Source organism: Oncorhynchus gorbuscha, linkage group LG07 (assembly GCF_021184085.1).
Source record: "Oncorhynchus gorbuscha isolate QuinsamMale2020 ecotype Even-year linkage group LG07, OgorEven_v1.0, whole genome shotgun sequence".
NCBI classification, from domain to species: Eukaryota; Metazoa; Chordata; class Actinopteri; order Salmoniformes; family Salmonidae; genus Oncorhynchus; species Oncorhynchus gorbuscha.
The window spans coordinates 74,995,673-75,022,431 of NC_060179.1; the positions used below are offsets into that span (position 1 = coordinate 74,995,673).

The 26,759-nt window shown below is 42.7% G+C and overlaps 1 protein-coding gene across 1 annotated transcript in view; it reads left to right on the forward strand.

Annotated features, from left to right (window-relative positions):
• Positions 1-26,759, forward strand: part of dst (dystonin) — a 207,487-nt gene that overhangs the window by 117,748 nt on the left and 62,980 nt on the right. The window contains 8 exon segments of the mRNA XM_046357465.1: positions 4,541-4,669; positions 6,702-6,790; positions 6,951-7,059; positions 17,693-17,845; positions 23,651-23,884; positions 24,119-24,415; positions 24,749-25,297; positions 25,780-25,956. Of these exon segments, the coding sequence (XP_046213421.1) occupies positions 4,541-4,669; positions 6,702-6,790; positions 6,951-7,059; positions 17,693-17,845; positions 23,651-23,884; positions 24,119-24,415; positions 24,749-25,297; positions 25,780-25,956 (1,737 nt within the window).

Below are 26,759 nucleotides of genomic sequence, written 5' to 3' on the forward strand. Positions count from 1 at the left end.
TGAGCTTAGCTCCGTTGGTGCTGAGAGGAATTTGGCCAATAAGACAGTCCAACAGCAAAAGGGAGAAGTGAATGATCTGAACATTACACTGAAGAAAGCAATAACAGAGCTGCAGAAGGAGTCAAATGAGGGCCGGAGGTATCTGGCTAAAGTGAAGGCATTGGAGGGTGAGCTTTTACAATGCAAGCAAAGTATGAAAGGAATGACTGGAAGTTCCGAAAGAATTACAGTGAATATGAAGCAGGAAATCAGTGCCCTTCAAAAGAACAAGACCATTGCTGACCAAAAACTGGTTATCTTGAAAGCAGAACTCGAGGAGATGAGTTCTGCTCTGAGAAGAACAAAAGATGAATTAATTAAAGTGACCCAGGAAGGGAAAATCTGCCAGTCTAAAGTCAAAGAGCTCGAGACAGATCTTCAGAAGAGTAGGTTGACAATTAAAGAAATCAGCACCAGCTCTGACAAATCCTCAACCAGTTTCAAACAGGAAATCACGGTTCTTCAGAGGGAGAGAAGTGCAGCCCAAGAGAAAACCTTTTCATTGGCATCTGACGTCACCATGCTCAAGGGAAAGCTGGAACAAGCCCAAGAGGATGTCAAGCGAAAGCAAACGGATGGTTCAGCCCTGCAACTGAGGTCCCAGAAGCTGGAGGACCAACTTGAGAACTGTAAGCGGATGCTGGAGGACTTGAAAAGCAAACTTGAACTTCAGAAGCAGGGATATGAGAGACAGCTGCAATTAGTGCAGACTGAGATGAGTCAAAAGCTTGCATTACAGGAGTCTCATATCAAACTGGAAATGGAGCAGAAATACAGAGAGCATTCACACACTGCAGAATCAGCCGGGATTAACACCAAGTATTACCAGCAAGAAATTGAACAGTTGAAAATGTTCAATGAGAGTACTTTGCAGTTAAAGCAGGAGGCTCTACAGCAAATAGATGAGCTTCATATTAAAATGCAGCAAGTGCAAAATGAGAGAACTGCTCTTAGCCATGACCTGCTTAAAGCAAAATCGCAAATTGCTAAATTAGAAACAGAGAAAATGCTACTTAACTCTAGCATTGCTCAGCTGGAAAACATCCATGAGGAAAACTCAAATGAGGTCACAAAGCTTAAACAAATGTTAGCACAGAGTGAACAGAAACTAGGAATAAAGGAAAAGGATGCAAGATCCCTCAATGAACAGGTCGTTTCATATGCCAAGGAGGTCAGAGGTCTTCAAGAAAAAGTCTTTCAGCTAGAGGTCACAATTAAGACTGAACGTAGGACTGTAAAGGAAGTGGAGACTTCAAGTACAACCAAGCATAAGTGTGATAAAGACAATGAGGTTGCCAAACTGAAGACTGAGCTTTTGTTAACACAGAAAATAGTGTCATCATATGAAGAAGCAAAGTGCAATCTGGAGGAGGAGCTTATCGAAATGAAAGTGTCCTTAGAGGTATATATCCATGACCATCATACTTATTTTTTACATTCATAAAAAAAATCATAATATTTGTAGATAATTAACAAGACACACTTGAAATTAAATATTCATATTTGTCAGTAAAATGTATAATAATATTTCACTTTCACATGCTCAATGTGCATAGAGAAATTATAAGGTGAATGCACCAATTTGTAAGTCGCTCTGGATAAGAGCGTCTGCTAAATGACTTAAATGTAAATGTAATCTCAAGGTACAGTATTTACTATATCTAATGATTATTTACATCTTATGCCAACAGATAGCAACAACGGAGAAACACAAAGTGCTAGAAGAGCTGCAAAGAGTGAATGGAGGCAAAAGGGAAATAGTCAGCAATCATAGTAGTTTACAGGATCAAACATTGATGAAAACTGCAAATTATTCCACTGTCCAGACTCCAGCAGTCCAACAAAAACACACACAAAATTTGATTGGCAAGAACCAGAGTAAAAAAACGGAAGCGATGGCAATAACAAAACGGTTAGTGTCTCTGGAGGGTCAGGCAGGGAAAGGTCAAAATGTTACATCAAGCACCACGAGCACAAGCTCACATAATGTCAAAGACCTGTCATCCAAAGCATCTCATTCTGAGAGTGAGACAACTTCCCTACCATTTTCCCCAAAGCTCCAAGGACTCAGAGGCAGCATCAGTATCAGGAAGCTGATCAACACCAAGCTGTTGGATAGAGAAACATTACAGAAGTTAGAAACTGGCCTTGTCACATTAGAAGAGGTCCAAGCATCACTCGCTCAGTTCATCGACAAACCCACTGCTATTGCCGGAGTCTACTTGGAGTCTAGCAAGAAAAAGTTATCCTTCTTGGAGGCTGCAGATCAAGGCCTTTTAGCTAAGACGTATGCTATTGAGTATATGGAAGCACAGGCTGCAACTGGCTGTATTATCGATCCTTCAACTGGACAAACCCTCTCGGTTCAAGCTGCTTTGGAGATGGGCATTGTTGGGTTAAATTTGAAAGAGAAACTCATGGATGCCGAAAAGGCAGCCACTGGCTATGTCCACGGCACTAAAACACTGTCTGTATATCAGGCCATGGAGGAAAGGATTGTCGACAGGCACAAAGGGAAGAAGATCATTGAGGCCCAGATAGCAACTGGAGGATTAGTTCACCCAGTTCTTGGTGTTAGGGTGCCCGTTAATGTGGCAGTTGATCAGGGTCTCTTGAACAAAGCTACCCTACAGAATCTCTATGACCCGGTCAGCAACCCCAAGGGCTTCCACAACCCTGATTCAGGACAGAAGACCTACTACTGTGAACTGTTGAAAAAGTGTCTGTATGACACAGATGGTGGTGTCTATCTCCTACCTTTTGGTGAGAAGAATCTCTCCAGTTTTTCCTTTTCTAGTTCTCACAGATTATCAGTCATCAACAGTGCTCTTGGTCTGGAAAGGTCCCCATATCAAGCCTTTAAGGGCAACCACATAGATAAGCGGACCTATCTTTTTCTCTCTCAGCAGGACAGTGAGTGGCAAGAAAAGTCCACTGTCGATGTCAACGGAAGCCATTTACACATCATCACAGATCTCAAAAGTGGACGGCAGCTTTGCATCGAAACTGCCCTAGATCTAAAGTTCCTTGAAATTTCAGAACTGGTAAGCTATCGGAGTGGCCTCATCAGCATCTACGAGCTGGCAGACCTTATCCTTTCCAGGATGGTCGTTGTTCAGGACGCTAACAGTCCGGTGGCTGGTCTGTGGGATGTCACTCAGAAGAGGAGGGTGACCATTCTGCAGGGACATCAGCAGAACCTAATCGATAGACTCACTGCGCTGAGGCTGCTGGAGGCCCAAGCTTGCACCGGGGGAATCTGTGATCCTGCTTCTGGGGAGAAAGCCCCAGTCACCGAAGCTCTGCGTAGAGGTCTCTTGGACGAGACATTTGCCCGCCAGCTTCAACAGTCCGAGCAAGCCTACTATGGCATCATCCATCCCCAGACAGCAAAGACCTTGAGTGTAGCTCAGGCTATTCAGGAGAATCTGTTCCCCAAAGACATGGGCCTTCGATGCCTGGAATTCCAAGTCCTGACTGGTGGACTGATCAACCCAGAGACCCACGATAGAATCTCACTGGATGAGGCTGTTCAGAGTAGCCTGGTTGACAAAGCCACTGCCTCATTCCTGAAAGATGAGAAGTCTCACCCTAAAAGCCTCACCTGCCCAAAGACGAAGAGGAAAATGTCTTTCATGGATGCTCTGTTAAAGGGTGTCTATGACGGTCACACTGGGCTCAGGCTACTGGAGGCAACAAAGGCTCTTAGTGTCGGGGCTAATCCGTCTTTCCAATATATTTGGAACTATCACCACATTTGAGTGAACATTATTTGATTTACCATGGTTTGTAAATAGGGAAAACTGAATATTTGATTGATAAAGCAAAGCCTGACTCAATAAAATGTTCACTGAAATGAATAAAATCTAGTATTTCCTACCCTTAAAATAAGAATCATTAATGACATGTTAATTTTCTTTGACTTGGAGTAATATGAATGTTAATATAATTACCAATATGGGGTTGATTAAGTCAGACATGAATAATTGCTTTTAGCATGATGTGTAATTGTTCAATTTGATATTTTAATATGTTTATGTTATGTATCTGTCTTTTTCTTTTAGACATATCGTCAATGAATAAACAATTAAATGCTTTTACCGCCACCTGTCATAAAACATAAACATCATGATCCACATGGCAATAAACGTCATCAATCAAACCCAGATTTTTGAGTTGTAAGTAGGGTTGCACAATTCCGTGAACTTGCAATGCATTTCCTGGTTTTCCAGAAATCCTTTTTGAGAATGACAGATTTCCTGCTTATTCTCTCCTGATTCCGGAAGACCTCCAACCGGGATTTTGGGAAAACCAGGGAATTTATTGAACATTTCTGGAATTTTGCATCCTCCATGGTCCAAATAGAGGTCAGAAAAATGGCTTGGGGTTCTCCCTAGAGGTTTCTTTGTTGTTGAATGTCTGCATAACCACATTTCCTGTTTTCATGCAAGACCAACTCTGACCCTAACAGCCTTTTTGAAATTCTTTCCTCAAATCTTAGAGGTCTGTTGATGAGGAGAAGAAAGAGCATGGTGATAAAGTAAGCAAGCTATTGAGTTGGATGTCCAGTGTGAAACCGGGCCAGAACAAAGATGGTAAAGCCAGCACAGAGGCCTCTAGTAAGCCTCAGGTAAATACTGTGTGAAAACATGCATTTACTGTTACTGATGTAGGACATTCATTTGAGCCTGCTTGCTATAGCAAAAATAATCCTGCAGCACCAGGAAATGTGAATTGGATTATAATTAATGGACATTTTTTGTTGGGATTGATACATTTTTTTGTTAGGTAAAATCAAGTTAGTCATTTTGAAGAAAAAAAAACATTTATTTTGATTTTTCCCCCTTTTTGTGGGATCCAATTGGTAGTTACAGTCTTGTCTCATCGCTTCAACTTCCGTACGGACTCAGGAGAGGCGAAGGTTGACAGCCCTGCATCCCCCGAAACACAATCAAGCCACAATACCCACTTAACCCAGAAGCCGCACCAATGTGTCGGAGGAAACACCGTACACCTGGCAACTGTGTCAGCATGCACTGTGCCCGGCCCGCCACAGGAATCACTAGTGCGCAATGAGACAAGGACATCCCTGCCAGCCAAACCCTCCCCTAACCACACTGGGCCAATTGTACGCCGACCCATGTGTCTCCCGGTCACGGCCGGCTGTGACAGAGCCTGGACTCGAACCCAGAATCTCTAGTGGCACAGCTAGCATTGCGATGCAGTGCTGTAGACCACTGCACCAATTGTGAGGCCCAAGTTCAGCATTTTAAAATGGAAACTACAAACTTTAGAAGCCTTTTAAAAGCTTAAATACACTACAAGTTTAAATTTCCTGCTGTGCAGGAAAATTCTCAGCAACAAAAGACTGATAAAATTAAGATCCTACGTATGTACTTTACAGTTTCATCTCCTGTCTTTTTGTTGTATACATATTGTAGTTGTATACAGTATATCATCATGCCCACAATTCTGTGTGTATTTTATATACTAATGGCCGTGCTCAATCTCAAGAATATGCAATAAAGAGCAAAAAGTCACACAACCTTTCACTGTTACTGTATGTGCATAGTTCTAATAAACACAATGCTTTTAATAGTCTCTTATTATGTCGTCACGCTATTACAAATAAAAGTTGTGATCAATTCCAATGAGCAGAAATTTGAATTCTGAAATTTGAATATGAATTTGACCCAAGTTTGAATCATAATCCCCTGGTCTCTGCCGTCCTTGTGATTCCTCCCCCCCCTGTAGTTATAACCATAATAATAGAACCAACGGTGACACAGTTGCACAAGCATTCCTGTATTTCCATATAACGTGATTACAGTTCCCGCTCAGCCCAGTCAAAACTGTTCGCTGCTCTGGCTCCCCAATGGTGGAACAAACTCCCTCACGACGCCAGGACAGCGGAGTCAATCACCACCTTCCGGAGACACCTGAAACCCCACCTCTTTAAGGAATACTTAGGATAGGATAAAGTAATCCTTCTCACCCCCTCCCCCCTTAAAATATTTAGATGCACTATTGTAAAGTGGCTGTTCCACTGGATGTCATAAGGTGAATGCACCAATTTGTAAGTCGCTCTGGATAAGAGCGTCTGCTAAATGACTTAAATGTAAATGTTAAATGTAAATTACAAACACACCCTACTCCTTAAAAATGTACTGAACATTTTGCAGCATAACATTTCTTTTATGGATTCAAATGAAAAGTCATTTTTCTGCTTAATTTTATTCAATGAACTTTACGTTGAAAAGCAATACATAGTGGATGCACAGTTACTCTGAGAAAATGATCGTATTTTGATCAGGGTACATTTTATTTTTGGCCTGGCCAGGAAAAAGTCATGGCTCTAGTCTGATTTGCTATGACCGAGTTTCTCCTGGTCAGGTTCACGTAGTCAGGAAAAACTCCTCCCACTTAGGTTTTTTAAGAGATGTGATAACAAGTCAAAGAAACATGCATGTGCAAATCCAATGAATGAAAATCAGGAAGTGGATATCTGAGTTTAATATACAGCACAAAACCCAATTAAATACGTTTCGTGAAACGTCAGCGTATATTATTGTGACTAATATTATGCTACAAATTGGCATATCAAGGGATGAGAGTCAACCTCAGTAAGATGTATTCATAAGATATACCCATTGTTATTTCAGGTTTCAATGGAGGAGATGGTAACACAAAAAGAGAAAATTGCAGAAGCCCTGAGGACTACACAGCTTATGCTAAGTAAACACAGTGATAAGTGAGTTGAATTATCATTACATATATTAGAGGTTTTTAAGGCTGACTTTTGTACATGACTCTGTGCACTGTAAATAATGCAATATTTCATATGCCTTCAATTATTGAATGATATGATAATGATAAGAGAACTTAAATGTCTCTGATGTCCTGATTTGCAGGATGACCGAGGAAGAGAAGCTGGAAGCAAAGGAGCAGCTGAAATCCCTCCATCAAGCCTACAGTGATCTCACCCAGCAGTGTTCTGATCAGACACCGTCTGCCAAGCAGGTTAGATACTGGACTTCATCTCTAGCCCTGTTTATACCTGGTTATAACATGCTACCTTTGTCCTGATCTTGTCCATGTTCTACCTACATTTTTAGATATGATTGTAATTAGATCTTATAAGTGTAAACAGACAAGATCAGGACAAGCTTAGGACGTAGGACACATGTTAACGGCAGGTATAAACAGGGCTTCTGAAACACTGGCTTGGCGTTTACAGTGTGGTGTGAGAAATGATGCACAAACAATGCCATCTACTGTTCAACTGCATGACTAACCCTGTTTCCTATATGGGCTCTAGCATGGTTTTCTCTTGTGCTACATTCATTGTCATCGTAAAACCACTGTATTTACTTGTGATCAAAGTGAGGGAAAGTAGATTTCTCGAGAGTAGGGAAATTCGTTTTTTTTAAACTGAGTATGCTGTAAACATGCTTCTAGGTCTAGGACCATTAGTGTTTCATGTCACCCAGCCTCATTATGACTTTTCACAGCCATCATTGAAACCAAGCTTTGCTGATCTCCTTTTCATTCTTACAGGTGGTCACCAACAACCAAATATAACAGCCTTGATGTGTCGTGTCTAACTTGCTCTCTTGTTTTGCAAGATAGTGAATATTCTGTTCACAGATGCATGCCAGCTTTTAGATTATCCACTTCTTCTTGCTGTTGAATCACACTGACACAGCCTTGCACTGTCGCGTATGAACTGTTAACATTCAAATGCCTGTCTGAGGGGTGAGTACATGTTTCACCTTGCTTTAGAATACACTGTGAATTTAATTAGTCTGGCAATTTCTCAACAATAATGTAAATTATAAATAAACAATACAATTTTTGTCATAACATTTTAGATTTTGAAATTTGATGGAGAATATGTCTACTCATAATGCTTAATTAATGTTTCCACAGGAGTTTCAGACCATTGAAGGCGTTCTCGAAGTGGGAAGTATAGAGGTCTACTCTGTGTTTAGCTCTGTCCAGAGCGGCATGATCGACCATACCACTGGGCTCAGTCTCCTGGAGGCTCAGCTCATCACATCTGGCCTCGTTCTGCCTCAGTTCAGGATGTGTCTGGAGCTGGACGAAGCTTACCATCACAACCTCATTGACGAGGCCACCTGGAAGCAGCTCAGAGAGCTCAACGAAGCCAATCAGAGCATCCTGAGCCCTCCGTTCTCTTCAGAACCTCTCCCTGTGATGGCAGCTCTTAGAGAGGGGGCCGTCTCTGAGCGCCTCGCCATGAAGGTTATAGAGATCCAGCTGGCTACAGGTGGGTTGAGGGTGTCCTACACAGGTGATGTACTGACCCTGGAGAGGGCCTTTCAGTTTGGCCTGATCCCTGCACCTCTGTATGTCAAGCTCCTGGAGAGACAGAACACATGGAAGGACCTGATCAACCCCGGCACAGCAGAGAAGGTCTCGCTCACCCAGCTGGTGCAGAGGAGCGTGGTTGATGAGGAGACTGGACTGCGACTGCTGCCGGTGAAGAAGAGCCACAATGGGGGCATAGAGTTGACATCCGGAAGGAAGATGAGTGTACTTAGGGCGGTTCATGAGGGGTTGATTGACAGAGAGACCACGTTGAGACTGCTGGGTGCTCAGCTGTTTGCAGGCGGTATCGCCGACCCCAAAACAGGCCGTAAGCTCACCGTAGAGCAAGCCCTGTCAGAGGGCTTGATCGATCAAGACACTGCCAGTGGGATACTGAGCCAGCAGGCCCAAAATGGAGGCATAGTGAACCCTCAGAATGGCAAAAGGCTAACGGTCGATGAGGCTGTTCAGTGTGATTTGATGAGCTTTAGCAGTGCACTCTTGGTGCTGGAGAAACAGAAGGGGCTCATGGGACTTTTATGGCCTCACTCTGGTGAAATATTGACAGTTTCCACCTCTCTGCGGCACGAAATCATCACCAGTCAGCTTGCATTCAAACTGCTCAGCAATAGACAGAAAATCACGTCCCTTTACATACCAGAATACTCAGAGGTAGTGGATATTAACTCTGCTACTCAAAATGGTTTCATTGATGTACACACAGCAGAGGTATTGAAAACTATTGAAATACCAGATGTTTTTCCTGATGTTGATGACCTTAATGACAGATTTTCTAACTGGCTGATGTTGAGAGAGCTTCAGATTGGAGGATCCCATCGCGGTACAGATGATATTGAGATTGATTATGAGAACATAAATACCCCATCTTCCATCGAGGCAAAACAGTTATTTATCTCATACCTCACAATGAATAGTTACATGGATCCAAAATCAGGACAAAGGCTTTTAATATTCGATGGACAGTTGACTAAAATGGCAGAACTTTTAGTTGACATTTCAGTAGAGACAACTGAAAACCAGGTATACAACACTGGACCTGGTAATGCCACTTTTGAGGACATTTCATTGAAAGAAGACATTTCTGAAGATTCAGAGATGTCCTTTGATAGCAATACAGAGGATTTTGGATATTTGCACATTAACGAGGAAACAGATGGAACAATGAAAGACCATCATGCTTCAAATTTCTTCAAGGAGGAGGAGTCAGATTATAAGCAATCTGGCAATCAAGCATTTTCTAATAATGTAGTAAAGGTGGTAGCACATGATGGAACAGAGGATTTTCCTTCAGCTATTGACTGTGTAAACAATACCACTCTGCCTGATTCTGACATTAGCATCTATCAAAAGAACACAAGCAGTATAAGTCAAGCACCCATTGGAATTGATGTAGAATCCTCAGATAATCAATCAAAAGAGACTTTCACTGGAAGTTCAGCCACACAAACTCCCTCCACAGACATGAGCTTGCCCTCAGGTGCACTGGATTGCAAAATGATGATAGCACACGATTTCACAGAGAAGTTTCATAGCTCTGTTAAGAATACCAGACAGCGTGATTCTGTTTTGTCTGATGGCCCATCACCCTTTGAAATTGGTTTAGAAACCTCAGATAAAGCTTTATATAATCAATCAAAAGGAGATTCAGCCACACAAGCCATGTCAGAAAGCTCAACCCATACTAAATCATGCTCAGTGAGTGGCAAAGACATTAACTTGCTAGCACAACGCGTGACAGACGAAGCATCTGTAGCTGTTCATTCTGAAAAGAATGCCAGACAACCTGATTCTAAAGACAACGTGTTGTCTAATAGCACCTATCAAAAGACCAGACACAGTGCAAACCCATCATCATTTGAAATTGGTGTAGAAACTACAGAAATACCTTCAGATTATCAACCGCAAGAGACCGTTTTGGAAAGCTCAGCTCCTCCTAGATTGTGCTTCGTGAATGACACAGACATGCGCCTGACATCAGGTGCCAAGGATTCTAAAAAGGTGGTGGCAAAAGGCCTCACAGAGGAAGCATCTGTAGAGGTTAGCTCTTGTAAAATTACCCATACGAGCCCAGCGCTAACTGAAATTGATTTAGTCACCTCGGAAACTTATTCAGATAATCAACCAAAAGATACAGCCAATGGAGTTTCAGCCACACAAACCATTTTGGAAAGCTCAACTCCTAGATTCTGCACAGTTGATTCTGAAAAGACTATCCAGCAGTCTGATTCTGAAGCAATTGTTTCGAAGAAGAAGAAGATAAACAACACAAGTATAGTACCCTTTGAAATTGATGTAGAAACCTCACCTATAACTTCAGATAATCAACCACAAGAGGCTTTCACTTTCAATGAAGGGTCAGCCACACAAATCATTTTGGAAAGGTCAACCCGCCCACTATTGTGCTCAGTGAATGACGCAGACAGGAGTTTCCCCTCAGCTGCACCAGATTCCAAAAGGATGCCAGCACAAAAGGAATATTCTAGCTCTGAAAACAATGCACAACATTCCAAAATGGAGGTAGCACACGGTTTCAGAGACGAATCACCCATATCTATTGACTCTGAAAAAAATACCAGGCAGCCTTCCTTTGAAATGGGGTTTGTGTCTGACAGAATCTATCAAACCAACACAATGAGCACAAGTCCAACACCATTTAAAATGGATTCAGAAACAGATATTGTTTCAGATAATCAACCTAAAGGGACTTTCAATGGAAGTTCAGCCACACAAACAGTTCTGAAAAGCTCTACTTTGTGCTCAGGGAAAGACACAGGCCTGCCCTTGGCCTCAGTTGCACAAGGTTCCCCACAACGTCCCACATATCCAGTGACACCTGGCTGTGAGACAGACAAGGACACCAACTTTGAGTCATCGCTATTGGCCACTGTATCGACAGACACCCTTGACGCGACCACAGCGTTTCCATGCACTGAAGAAGTAGTGTGGGACAATACAAATGAGAGAGGACATGCGACCCACCTTCTCAGACCCCAAGTTGAAGAGGGTGGCATTTTGTATATAATTTCTGAGAAACGCTGTGATCTTGACTCACCTTTTGATAAGGGCCTTGTGGATGAGGAGACGGTGTTAGAGGTGTCGGCATTGCGGCTCCACAAGGGAGATGTGTTAGAGGAAGAGAGAAGCACAGTGGCAACCCTGAAAGAAGTTGTGTCTAAAAGCTCCATATCCTCCCAGATAGCCCTGCAGATCATGGAACAGCACAGCATGTTGGGGGGTGTACATGACCCCAAGTCTGGATGTACTATTAGTGTGAGTGCAGCACTAGATTCAGCGATGATTGATGATGATTTGGCTGAAAAGATCCTTCACTCAGACCCAGTACACAAAGCAATCATCCACCCTGATAGACACTGTACTCACAGCATTTCATATTCCCAGAGTCTGGGCCTCATAGACAACGATGAGGCTGAGAATTTACGGCAGCATCAAACAGACAAAAAGCTGTCGGTTTTGGTTCTTGATGTCTCTGATGAGGAAGAATGGATAGAGAATACGGATGGACATGCACGGGAAGATCTGTATGCAGAAGGAAGCAAAGAACAGAACTGCGATTCACAGAAGGCCTTACTACCTTCATTCACCATTAGTCATGGGCCTGTATGTAGACAGATCATATCACCTATCCTGTCAGATCAGGTAACAGAGGGACGTGTCATCCATGAACTTGAAACAACATCTCCATTAAGGGAAGATAGTGCCTCATATTCCCCCACTCGTCCACTGTCAGACATTGTCCCCGGGTCTAGAAATTCCATCCAAAATGACATTTTGTCAAACAGATCAAACTCTCTCAGTTTGAGCGATAGTGGAGATAGTGGAGCACCTCAGCGCCAGGCTGAGGAATTGAGACAGACAGAGGAAGACGGTAGCAGTTCTCTGGGGAGAGAACATGATATGTCCTGCGAGGCGGTGGGCTTCACTCCGGGTGATGGGCAGCTGGGAGCAGGATACTGTGAGATAGTGGGGGACCAGACTGTTAGTCCTGTTCAGAGTGACTCAGGCGTGTCCTGCTCATCACATAGTGATCTGTTGTCTGATGAAAGGAAAATGGAGAACACTGTTCAGGCGCCAGCCAGCCAGCTAGTGAAGGAGTCAGACCGGAGAATAGATAGCTCATCACCAAGAGATTTGTCTGGCGGTGTAACAAGCACAGTGTCCGGAGATGTGGGTGTCAGTGGGGATAAAACTGTAATAAATGGTGATGGAGTTTCATCGTTTAACACTGTGTCACCTCAGCGACCTCTAGTGACGTCAGAGAGGGATGTTGGTGGCGAAATCGAGCCCACATCCTCTCAAAACGGGCATAGTCATAGTAACCCCACCGTTCAGAAAAAGACTCCAGTGCAGTTGACAAACTTATCTGATTTAGCTATTGTATCCAGTGTACATAGCATAAAATCAGGCAGTGACAATAAAGACAGCTACGATATAGGTGACCCCATTAAAGAGAATTCTAGCACAATCACCCCTGATCCGACACTGACTGATAAACGCCTGCCAAATTCAAACGCTAATGTTGAGGCTAAAGCTAATGACAGGGTTGAATCAAGCAGGAGTGGTGACAGCAAACCAGGGAGACAAACAGGCTCATCTGATGATGGTCTCTCACAGATTACTGATCAAGCGACATCACAGACAGGACAGACAAGTAGCAACGATACAAGTTTGTTGTCAGCATCAACAATGACCCCAGGGAATCCATCAAAGGCAAAAGAGCCAGGTATGAGATCAGATGGTAAACAAGATGAATGTGGTTCTGTTGATAATCATCCCCAGCCGATGGCCGCTAATGCTCAACCAGACTCTCACTCCAATACACCCTCAACGTCAGAAATGACCTCAGGGCATCCAGTAAAGCCTGGCATCGGGTCAGAACTTACATGTAGGCAGAATCAATGTGGTGCTGATGGGAATCATCCCCATCTGATGACTGTTGATGTTCCACCAGACTCCATGACACATGATAGTGTCCCTGCATTGGCGATCTATACTGCTCTAAGGACTGGTTTAGATGAGCTGGTGAGAATGAGAGTGGAGGGGGCAGATGTCAATGACTTGCAAAAAGCTGAGACCCAAGCAGTGGAGGACATCATCAACCTGATACAGGACAATCCACAGTCCCATGGAAGAGGTTTTGGTGAGGAGACAGATGCAGCGCCTGGGCTTATGATAAGTAGTAGCCCAGATCTCCTCAGGGATCTGTTGAAGCAGGAGCCTCTCCGTTCAGGTAAAACTAGTCCGGAGGAAGAGAAAGGGGAACCCCTCCATGAAGAAACCCCTCCATCTGATGTGACCCAGATTCAGTCTCGGCTTCTGCAGGTTCTTCAAAGTGTATCCTCAAGCCAAGACCCTGCCATGCTCAGAGATGTGATAGGAACCTTGAGCAGTATTCTGGGCGGTGCTCCTCACGAGGACAGGCCACACAACCTGGCGATCCTCCAGGAGGAGGGCTCATCAGATGAGGCTGAAGGTGCCGTGGCAGATCCCATGGAAGCTCCTGACCTATGTCAATCTACAGAGGATGAAACCATTTCAGACACAGGCAATGCTGAAGCAGTCAGGGTAAGTTCATGTTCGAAACACATAAATGCCTAGAAAAGAACTATTCTTAATTTATATGACATATTATGTATTGATTATGTATTATTCATGAATATGATGTATTTCCAGCAACAGTACTCCACCCAGGATTATCTGGAGTGTGTTGGCAGACTTCAGGATCATGCAGATGTTCTAGAGGAGATCATGAATGTCCTGTCATCCCAGCAGGGCTCTCTGAGTAACAATATGGAGGAGTTGCAAAGTCATCTGGATGAATCTCAGGTTTGTTATCACATACACAATGTAATAAAAGTTTAGCAAAAATACTATCCATACAGTTGAAGTCGTAAGTTTACATACACCTTGGTTGGAGTCATTAAAGCTTGTTTTTCAACCACTCCACACATTTCTTGTTAACAAACTATAGTTTTGCAAGTCGGTTAGGACATCTACTTTGTGCAATTTTTCCAACAATTGTTTACAGACAGATTATTTCACTTATAATTCACTGTATCACAATTCCAGTGGGTCAGAAGTTTACATACATTAAGTTGACTGTGCCTTTAAACAGCTTGGAAAATTCCAGAAAATTATGTCATGGCTTTAGAAGCTTCTGATAGGCTAATTGACATCATTTGAGTCAATTGGAGGTGAACCTGTAGACGTATTTCAAGGCCTACCTTCAACCTCAGTGCCTCTTTGCTTGACATCATGGGAAAATGAAAAGAAATCAGCCAAGACCTCAGAAAAATAATTGTGGACCTCCACAAGTCTGGTTCATTCTTGGCAGCAATTTCTAAACACCTGAAGGTACCATGTTCATCTGTACAAACAAAAGTACGCAAGTATAAACACCATGAGACCACACAGCCATCATACCGCTCAGGAAGGAGATGCATTCTGTCTCCTAGAGATGAACGTACTTTGGTGCGAAAAGTGCAAGTCAATCCCAGAACAACAGCAAAGGACCTTGTGAAGATGCTGGAGGAAACCGGTACAAAAGTATCTATATCCACAGTAAAACGAGTCAAATATTGACATAACCTGAAAGGCCGGTCAGCACAAAAGAAGCCACTGCTCCAAAACCACCATAAAAAACAGACTACGGTTTGTAACTGCACATGGGGACAAAGATCGTACTTTTTGGAGAAATGTCCTCTGGTCTAATGAAACAAAAATAGATCTGTTTGGCCATAATGACCATTGTTATGTTTGGAGGAAAAAGGGGGAGGTTTGCAAGCCGAAGAACATCATCCCAACCGTGAAGCACGGGGGTGGCCATCACAAAGCCCTGACCTCAATCCTATAGAAAATGTGTGGGCAGAACTGAAAAAGCGTGTTTGAGCAAGGAGGCCTACAAACCTGACTCAGTTACACCAGCTCTGTCAGGAGGAATGGGCCAAAATTCACCCAACTTATTGTGGGAAGCTTGTGGAAGGCTACCTGAAACGTTCGACCCTAGTTAAACAATTTAAAGGCAATGCTACCAAATACTAATTGAATGTGTGTGAACTTTTCACCCACTGGGAATGTGATGAAAGAAATAAAAGCTGAAATAAATCATTCTCTCTACTATTATTCTGACATTTGACATTTTTTAAATAAAGTGGTGATCCTAACTGATCTAAGACAGGGAATTGTGAAAGCCAACTACATTTAAACACAGGTTAAGATGTATGTAAACTTCTGACTTCAGCTGTATGCTTGAATACACAATCAGAACTCTCCCTCAGTGAAAGAATATGCAACCTACAGGTACTTTCTAGACACTTCAATTTCTCTCTTTATTTCTGTTTCTAAGTTTCTCCTCCTTGCATTGAGCATCTGTCTCAATATTCACCCACTTCTTACATGTCACTTTCCTATTTTCTGACTAAATTCACTCTGTTTCTAGTCGTTGGAAGCACATCTCTCTACACTGGCTGGCTTTCTGAACAGAGATCTGGACATAACCAAGCAGCTGTTAAAGTCTGCCAGTGAGCTTGTTCCCACGCATATCCACCAAGATCTGGCTTCAGCATTTCGAGAGTTGCAGCCAGTTTTTGCAGACGTTTGCCAGATGTCTGCAGACAATAATTATGTTCTAAGGCAGGCTATTGATACAGGAAAGGTCAGTGTTTGTTTCTCATTGATTGGATATACACATGTAGGATCTTAGTTTGAGCCAGTTTGCTACAGCAGGAAAATAATCATCCAGCAACAGGAAATGTGAATTATTTTGTAGATTATAGTTAATGGATATTTTTGAGGTGGTTGATACATTTTTCAACCAGAAGCCTTTGTAAACCTCAAATATACTACAAGTTTTAAATTTCCTGCATTGCAGGAAAGTTCCCCTGCAACAGGGTGATCAAATTAAGATCCTACATCTGTAGGAAGTTGTGTTACTGAACTGCAGTAAATACGACGTAAATACAGTGAGTCTTCATTGTGTTTTTCAGGCCCAGTTGAAGTCAACATACCAGGATCTCCTCAGTACCCTTGATAGACTATCAGGCTGTATTCATGACAACTCTGAGATGGCCTGCAACCTCGACATGCTGAACACATCTGACGTGGACACAGTGAAAGACATGATCCAAAAGAACAAGGTATATTTTAATACCTTATTTCTCCATGTTCCTTATTCACCTAGAGTTGTCAAACACAGTATTTGAAAGTTATATGGATGAAAATAAATAAAAGTTAGTTGTTTTTCCCTTGAATGACACAATATATTGTAATAGACATTGCATGTATGCATTACATTTAAACATCCAATGAGTTGTGTTGATTGATTCCTTCCACATCCATGACCTCCTCTGCCTGTGTTTCTAGGGCATGGAGACTAATCTGTCAGGGACCCACAGACATCTGGAGGACACTGCGTTTGACATCCAGTACTTTATCTCAGAGCATGCTCAGTTCCTGAGTCCGACCCAGAGCAGGCACCTCCTCAAATCTCTCAGCGCCACCCAGAGGGCGTTTAAGGAACAGATGGAGAGGGTGGCCAAACAGAGACGCACCCTGGAACGTCATCTGGAGATCAGAGAGGGCGAGAGTCAGCAGAAGGTTTGGACCCAAATGACTATTTTACAATTAGGGCCATTGCACCTTGGAAAGAGTCGCTTTCAGTTTGTTGAGAAAACTATGAAAATGTATTGGTTGAAGTGAGGTGAGCATGAGAGTGAAGTGTGGTTGTTTATGTATTTTATGGATATATAAACTAATTATTGTATTGATCTATATTTTTGAATATCTATAACATAATATTGTATGTCACTAAAATTCATTAAGTAAGATTTAGAATGATGTGCTTTGAATGTGTTTTAATTAGAAATGACTCTATTGCATTTGTCTTTTAACAACACAAAGATCACTGCTTGACCACTGCCAAACGCTAACCTTTCTCCTGGTCGTGTTCACGTTTCACAGGCTTCAAGACACCTTTGAACTCTAAACACCAGATGATAAACTCAAAATGCATCTTCAGTGGGGGACGTTTTCCCCCACCAACCTCAGTCAGCACTAACACACTTGTGAATATCCTATTGCTGTCTACTGGACCCGTCCTCCTTCTTTACCAAGTCAGAGATCTGGCTTGTTGTGTGGCTAGCATGTTTACAGCATACTCAGACCATTGTCCTAGGGGGTTGACTTTCTATAAATGTCCGGGTATGATTAGTACGTAACATGTAGTGTAAACTGAGACCTGTTGGGTGGAGTGTAACATAGTAACATTAATCACTGATATGTGCAGGACATGGAGGAGAAACAGAAGGTGTTCTCAGACAAGCTGCAGGAGCTGTGTGACAACCTGACCAACACAGAGAACCGTCTGATAGGCCACCAGCAGCAGACCAAGGGTGCAGCGAGTGTGGAAGACCTGCAGCATGTGCAGCAAGAGCATCAGGTTCAGTAAAACATGCTGGTTAACTAGTCAATCAATTGCATCTGAGCTTCAGAGTGTACGGCTACAGTCTTCTTTCTTTTTTTTATCGTATACTTAAGTGATAATGCCAGAGAAGCCGGTGTTTGGAGGATATATTGGCACGGTGTTGTTAGGACCGAGACGAAGTCGAGGGGCTATGCGTTCTATGGAAAATAATGAACAATGTGGAAGGTGTGTTCCACGACGCGCTAGCTGAGTGGAACGGACCTTCCACTGAGGTGCATTATTTTCCAAAGAACGCATAGAGCTCCGAGTTGATAATCCATTTTTTACCATGGCCACTGGGAATGGGAATATATATATATAGTACCAGTCAAAGGTTTGGACACACCTACTCATTACAGTTTTTCTTTATTTGTACTATGTTCTACATTATATAATAATAGTGAAGACATCAAAACTATGAAATAACACACATGGAATCATGTAGTAACCAAAAAAGTGTTAAACAAAACAAATATATTTTATATTTGAGATTCTTCAAAATACTCACCCTTTGCATTGATGACAGCTCTGCACACTCTTGGTATTCTCTCAACCAGCTACATGAGATAGGAATTGCTTGGAATGCATTTCAATTAACAGGTTTGCCTTATTAAAAGTTCATTTGTGGAATTTCTTTCCTTCTTAATTATTTTGAGCCAATCAGTTGTGTTGTGACAAGGTAGGGTTGGTATACAGAAGGTAGTCCTATTTGGTAAAAGACCAAGTCTAAATTATGGCAAGAACAGCTCAAATAATCAGAGAAATTTCAAGAACTTTGAAAGTTTCTTTAAGTTCAGTCACAAAAACCAGAAAGCGCTATTATGAAACTGGCTCTCAGGCTTGCTGGTTCTCCTCTGCCGCTTGCTGTAGAAATTGCAGCCCAAATAAATGCTTCACAGAGTTCAAGTAACAGACACATCTCAATATCAACTGTTCAGAGGAGACTGCATGAATCGGGCCTTCATCGTCTAATTGCTGCAAAGAAACCACAACTAAAGGACACCAATAAGAAGGAGAGACTTGCTTGGGCCATGAAAGACCGCTGTAAACCTGTCCTTTGGTCTGATGAGTCCAAATGTGAGATTTTTGGTTCCAACCACCGTGTCTTTGTGAGACGTGGTGTAGGTGAATGGATGATCTCTACATGTGTGGTTCTCACCGTGAAGCATGGAGGAGGAGATGTGATGGTGTGGGGGTGCTTTGCTGGTGACACTGTATGTGATATTTATAGAATTCTAGGCGCACTAAACCAGCATGGCTACCACAGCATTCTGCAGCGATTTACCATCCCATCTGGTTTGTGCTTAGTGGGACTATCATTTGTTTATTTTTTCAATTTAAAGTTTTATTAAGTTTTCTTGTTTTTCAAATCAACCAATACAACACATTCCACATTCACAGATGTGACAGGCTTAAAAAAATATATAAAAAATAATAAATAATAGTTATTTATATATATATATATATATACAGACACACATACATACATGTACATACACATACACAAAGAACAATTAAAAATGAAACATTGCAGCAGCACTATCAAGGTTCTTATTAGCTATTTCTAGCCTTCGCTGAGACGACGAGCAAATATTTAGTTTTTAGATTTTACAGCACCTTACACAATGTATCTCCCCATTCACTCTGTCCAATTTGAAATATAGTTGACTAGTGGAGAACAGAGTCTATCAAACTTGGGCTGTCTCTTGTGGAGGTCATAAGTGAGCTTTTAAAGAGGGAGAACGTCAACAATCTGGTCAATCCACATTTTAAATGTAGGAGAAGTATTAGAGGCCCACAATAGAAGAATACATTTCTTAGCAAAGATAGTCATTAAAACATTTTTTCTGTCAAGATCAAGAACAAAGTCCTGCTGGGCATTAAGAAGATAGATACACGGGGTCATATCAAACTGTACATCTAGTATTTTCTGTGCAGCAGTATGTATAGAATCTGGCAATCTCTCTACAGCTCCAAAATACATGCATATAGGTTCCACTTTCAGAGGTACATCTTTTACAGTTAGGAGACATGTCTGTTTTCATTCTATGGAGTCTCAAAGGAGTGTAATAAAATGTGTACAAAAATGTGTAATTAGATTCCTTCATTTTTACATTAGTAGAGGAGCAGTATACCCTGTTACAAACCTCTGCCCATAACTCATCACTGATAGTCAGACCAAGGTCCTTTTCCCAGATTATTTTCAAAGGAGTAAAGGAGGAGCCTCCTTTCTCAGAAAGGAGTCTATAGATGTAAGAGATTTTGCCATTAAGGGATTGTGCTGTGTCAAGAAGGGTTTCAACTCCATTCAACTGAGTTCTAAACCTCCTCTTGGAAGTAAATGAGGAAATTGCATGTCTAATTTGAAGATATATATATTTTTCAATGGGATCTTGGCACATTGAATTCACTGCAGAGCTCTTGAAAGGATTTCAGTGTAGTGGTTTTCTGATGAAATAGGTCTGAAAAGGTCCTGATTCCTAGAGTATGCCAAAGATTAAAGTTGGCATCCCTCAGGGCTTTTGGCAAGTCTGGGCTGCCTACTATAGGCGAGTGAGAACATATTTGGGTGGAAATGCCAAGGTATTTCTTACAGTCCCTCCATGCTAGTAGGGTGCTGTAAATCACAAAGGTTTGCCCACTTCACCAAAGTTATTAATGAATATAATTGAGCTTAGGGGCAATGAGCCACAGGATTATCATGTGTTGTTTAAAAGGACAATGACCCATCACACCTCCAGGCTGTGTAAGGGCCATTTGACCAAGAAGGAGAGTGATGAAGTGCTGCATCAGATGACCTGGCCTCCACAATCACCTGACCTCAACCCTATTGAGATGGTTTGGGATGAGTTGGACCGCAGAGTAAAGGAAAAGCTGGCAAAAAGTGTTCAGCATATGTAGGAACTCCTTCAAGACTGGAAGAGTATTTCAGGTGAAGCTGGTTGAGATAATGCCAAGAGTGTGCAAAGCATTGACAAGACAGCCTACAGGGAGGAGGTAAGGGCCCTCGGAGTGTGTTGTCAGGAAAATAACCTCTCATTCAACATCAACAAAACAAAGGAGATGATTGTGGACTTCAGGAAACAGCAGAGGGAGCATCCCCCCCCCCCCCATCCACATCAACAGGACAGAGGAGAAGGTGGAAAGTTCCTCGGTGCACACATCACGGACAAACTTAAATGGTCCAGCCACACAGACAGCATAGTGAAGGAGCTGCAGCGCCTCTTCATCCTCAGGAGGCTGAAGAAATTTGGCTTGTCACCTAAAACACTCGCAAACTTTTACAGATGCACAATCGAGAGCATCCTGTCGGTCGATATCACTGATATCACTGCACCCCCCTCAACCACAAGGCTCTCCAGAGGGTAGTGAGAGGGTAGTGAGGTCTGCACAATGCATCACCAGGGGCAAACTACCTTCCCTCCGGGACACCTACAGCACCCAATGTCACAGGAAGGCCAGAAAGATCATCAAGGACAACAACCACCCAAGTCTGTTCACCCCGCTATCATCCAGAAGGCAAGGTCAGTACAGGTGCATCAAAGCAGGGACCGAGAGACTGAAAAACAGCTTCTATCTCAAGGCCATCAAAGTGTTAAACAGCCTCACTAACATAGAGAGGCTGCTTCCAACATACAGACTCAAATCTCTGGCACTTTAATAAATGGACTTAATAAATGTATCACTAGTCACTTTACATGACACCACTTTAATCATGTTTACATATTATATTACTCATCTCACATGTATATACAGTACTCTATACCATCTACTGCATCTTGCCTATACCGCACGGCCATCGCTCATCCAGATATTTATATGTACATATTCTTATTCATCCCTTTACATTTGTGTGTTTAAGGTAGTTGTTGTGAATTAGTTAGATGACTTCTTAGATATTACTGCACTGTTGGAACCAGAAGCACAAGCCTTTCACTACACTCGCATTAACATCTAATACCATGTGTATGTGACCTATAACATTTGATTTGATTTGAGCTGTCATCAAGCCAAAGGTGGGCTACTTTGAAGAATCTATCATCTAAAATACATTTTGATTTGTTGAACACTTTTTTTTGGTTACTACATGATTCCATGTGTTATTTCATAGTTTTCAATGTAGAAAATAGTACAAATAAAGAAAAATCATTGAATGACTAGGTGTGTCCAACTGTTTGACTGGTACTATACATTTTACGGACACAGTATATTTTACAATAGTTATCTTTTGTTTGTTTTTAGTCCCACCATTCAGCTCCACTCAACCCCTCACATCTATCGCTGAACACCATCCAGTCCCATCCTTCAGCTCCACTCAACCCCTCACATCTATCTCTGAACACCATCCAGTCCCATCCTTCAGCTACCCTCAACTCCTCACATCTATCTCTGAACACCATCCAGTCCCATCCTTCAGCTACCCTCAACCCCTCACATCTATCTCTGAACACCATCCAGTCCCATCCTTCAGCTCCACTCAACCCCTCACATCTATCTCTGAACACCATCCAGTCCCATCCTTCAGCTCCACTCAACCCCTCACATCTATCTCTGAACACCATCCAGTCCCATCCTTCAGCTCCACTCAACCCCTCACATCTATCTCTGAACACCATCCAGTCCCATCCTTCAGCTCCACTCAACCCCTCACATCTATCTCTGAACACCATCCAGTCCCATCATTCAGCTCCACTCAACCCCTCACATCTATCTCTGAACACCATCCAGTCCCATCCTTCAGCTCCACTCAACCCCTCACATCTATCTCTGAACACCATCCAGTCCCATCCTTCAGCTCCACTCAACCCCTCACATCTATCTCTGAACACCATCCAGTCCCATCCTTCAGCTCCACTCAACCCCTCACATCTATCTCTGAACACCATCCAGTCCCATCCTTCAGCTCCACTCAACCCCTCACATCTATCTCTGAACACCATCCAGTCCCATCCTTCAGCTCCACTCAACCCCTCACATCTATCTCTGAACACCATCCAGTCCCATCCTTCAGCTCCACTCAACCCCTCACATCTATCTCTGAACACCATCCAGTCCCATCCTTCAGCTCCACTCAACCCCTCACATCTATCTCTGAACACCATCCAGTCCCATCCTTCAGCTCCACTCAACCCCTCACATCTATCTCTGAACACCATCCAGTCCCATCCTTCAGCTCCACTCAACCCCTCACATCTATCTCTGAACACCATCCAGTCCCATCCTTCAGCTCCACTCAACCCCTCACATCTATCTCTGAACACCATCCAGTCCCATCCTTCAGCTACCCTCAACCCCTCACATCTATCTCTGAACAGCATCCAGTCCCATCCTTCAGCTCCACTCAACCCCTCACATCTATCGCTGAACACAATCCTGTTTTGATATTTATTTGCCACATATTTTTCAATTGTGCTGTGATGTTTCACAAAATGTTTCACAAAACTATCAGCCCTAGCTTGCCGTTCTGAAAATCGAATTCAACAATGCCAATCATTTCAAAAGCAGCTCAAACATAGAACATGTACGAATGAACTATAGCCATTGAATTCTACAGTGCAAATATAGCGTGTGTTATAGGGAAATAACGCACGTTCTATAATCCCCTTCAAGCCAATCAGAAACAAGTATTCAACAATACCATGGTATAAACAGTTATACACATTGTTTTACAAATGTATTGCTATTATACTGAATCTTGTTTGATGGGTTCACTAATTTATAAATGAATATTTATTTTATTATGTTTTCTGTGTTTGTGTTTGTTAAATGTTAAATGTCCAGGCCTTGCAGAAAGACATCTTGACCAATGGCAGTGCCTTGAATGAGGTCATCAGTAGCTCCAAGAAGTTCCTGGATGAGAATCGGTCTAAGCTGACCCCAGATCAGATCATTGCCATCGAGAGCAAGCTGGAAGACGCCAAGAGCAAGGTCAAACTTATCAACCAACGGGCCGAGGAGTCAAGGAAAGACCTGGAGAAGTCTGTGACCACTGCTATCAAACAGGAGACTGAGAAGGTTGGAAAACATATTGTATTTTGCATACTTCAACATTATATGTCTGGACCTGAATCGTGACAATTCAACTTTCTATCGTAGGTAGTTTACAGTAAAAGATGGATCCGCTTAAAGACAAATGTTACTCTGCTTGATGATTGCCTACTTAAAATATCTAAGTCAAACTGTATAGATCTCATCGATTTAAACATGTAACTTAAACATCTTTTAACTCTCTATATTCTACCTGTTTAGGAGGCTGCGGTTGAGCAGCTTGAGGAGAGCAAGAACAAGATTGAGGGTCTGCTGGACTGGATCAACAACATGGGGAATGAGAAAGTGATGGGGGGCGAACAGACAGACCATATGGGCATACAGAACGGGAACATGGCGTTGCAGTCGGAGACCTCGGCCAAGAACATTCTGGGTGAGGATGATGACCCCAATGGAAACAATGGAAACGCTTTCCAGACTACAGACAACGACACTGAGGGACAGGCCACAGGGAAGACCCCAGAATTGGACCTGGAAAAGCAGTATGACAGAGTCAAGGTAAATGAACCTATTCTCTCTGGTGGTGCTGGATTCATAGTGGCTTGTTGTCACTTAAATTCATTGGATACACATGACTCAGGCCCCTTTTTCTAATAGCTGCATTGACCTTCTCTTTCATCTTTTCAAGTCACATTGTCACACAAAATACTTTTGTACTGAAATGCAATTTTTCCACTTTATTTTATATTTGATATTCATCTTTTGTCTTGTGTGTTAAATTTCAGTGTTGATGTTTATCATGTGATTATTATGTATGTATGATGTATTATGTTCTGTAACTTTGACAATAAAGCTTTTTGAATTTGAATGGACTCTCTCTCGCCTTTCCAGGCTCATCACCAGGAGATCTTATCCCAGCAACAGGAGCTGATCATGGCCACCCAGTCAGCCCAGGCTCTGCTGGACCACCAGGCTCATGCCTTGTCGCCCACGGATAAGGACAAGCTCCAGAGGGACATCCAGGAGCTGAAAGGACGTTACGACTCTTCCCTTACCCAGGCAGAACAGCAGATGAAGCAGATGGTCCAGGTTCAGGAGGAGCTGAAGAAGTTCCAGGGAGACTGTGAGGAGTTTGAGGGCTGGCTGCAGCAGGCCGAGGAGGAGGTGGAGGAGCTGGGAGCCCCTGCTGGAGCTCTCAACGACCTCACAGAGAAGCTCCGGAGACAGAAGAGCTTCTCTGAGGACGTCATCTCCCACAAGGGAGACCTGCGGTTCATCACCATCTCAGGACAGAAGGTGTTGGACGTGGCGAAGGCCTGCGGACGCATGGACCCTGGTGGGAAAGATGCCCAGCTGGAGGTGGATACCACTGCAACCTGTGCTGCTGTGAAGGAGAAGCTGGACTCAGCTGCTGGTCGCTTCAAAGCCCTACACTCTCAGGTAAACTCTATACCAGTACTAGTAAGACTGTTTTAGCCCTCTGAGCTAAAGCCTAGTTAATGATCACATGCACGTTGTTCACTGAACCACCTTGGTAGCACCAGGAGGCCTACCTATTTAAATCAGGAGGGTGAGATCAAACACTGAATGAGACACGTCTCAGGCCGATTTAATGTATTTTTTTAAAGGAATGTAATAACCTATTCACACCACACAGGGGAAGCATTTCTCTTTGAACAAAATGAAAACAAAGGAGCTATTGTTCTGTTTCACAAGACTGGTTCACTCTCATATTGAGAAGTAAAGGTTGATTTTGTGTAACCCTGCATCTTATAAATAATTCAGGTTATATGCTCTTTTATTTGACACTAAATTGTTGTCCTGCTTTTTTAGATGCTGATAAGAGAGTAGGCGGTCAATGCTCCATGCATTCAAAGTTAGTAACTACCATAGCAATCAACATATCAACTCATTTATTTCAGTGCAATGATCTTGGCAACAATCTCAGAGACGTGGTGGACAAGTACAAGAAGTATGAGGACTCGGCTGCTGGTCTCCTGAAGTGGCTCAACAACTCAGAGGAGGACGCCAGAAGGCAACAGTCTGAGGCCATCGCTGCCGACCCTCAAACCCTACAGAAACAGCTGGAGGACACCAAGGCATGACGAAACTCTAAAAATACTCACCAAATCAGTATGACCTTTATCAACACACATCACATACCGCAGTCTAACAGACTCAGAGGTAGAGGGCAAGTGGAGGAATAGCTGTTTACACAACAGCTTTTTTTCAGAGTTTACTCACTGATGGCTCTGAGAACTGAATGGGTTTAGAGGTCATTACACTGCTTCAGACTCCCCTCTCCATATACAGTGTTTCCACTCACTTTAAAACAACACTGCTATTTATAGGTCCACATTCAAACCTCCCAGCACTCCGAAGACACGAATAGCTTAGCCATGGGTACATTTGCTTGCGTATGCCTTTGAGGAGGGGTGGAGGGTGAGGGGGTTCACGATTGGAGTTGGACTGGACAGAGACGTAGAGAATGCCTATTATCCTGAAATAGATGATGTACCTGCAGTACACTCTGATTGAGTCCAGCTCAGCTAGCTTGCAAATGAAAGTATGTCATGTAGTGAGAGAGGGAGTCTTGTTTCATTACATCTCCCTAGGGAATTGCATTGCAGTGACTCAGAGATATAGAGAGATTGGAGACGCCTGAAACTCAAGAATGTAGAAGTGTCTCTTGTGGTTTTGGTAACAAAATCATGTCAGAACAATGCTATGTTTCCCTCGGAGTGTGAAGCAGTGCAGCAAACTGTATGTACAGTTGCAGTAGTATAGTTCCAGTATTTGAGTGCTTGAATGACACAATTCATTTTTAGATGCTTATACATAATAGTTGTCCCTAGCTTTAAATCTGTATAATTACAGCATTTTTTGTAATTATATAGTATAG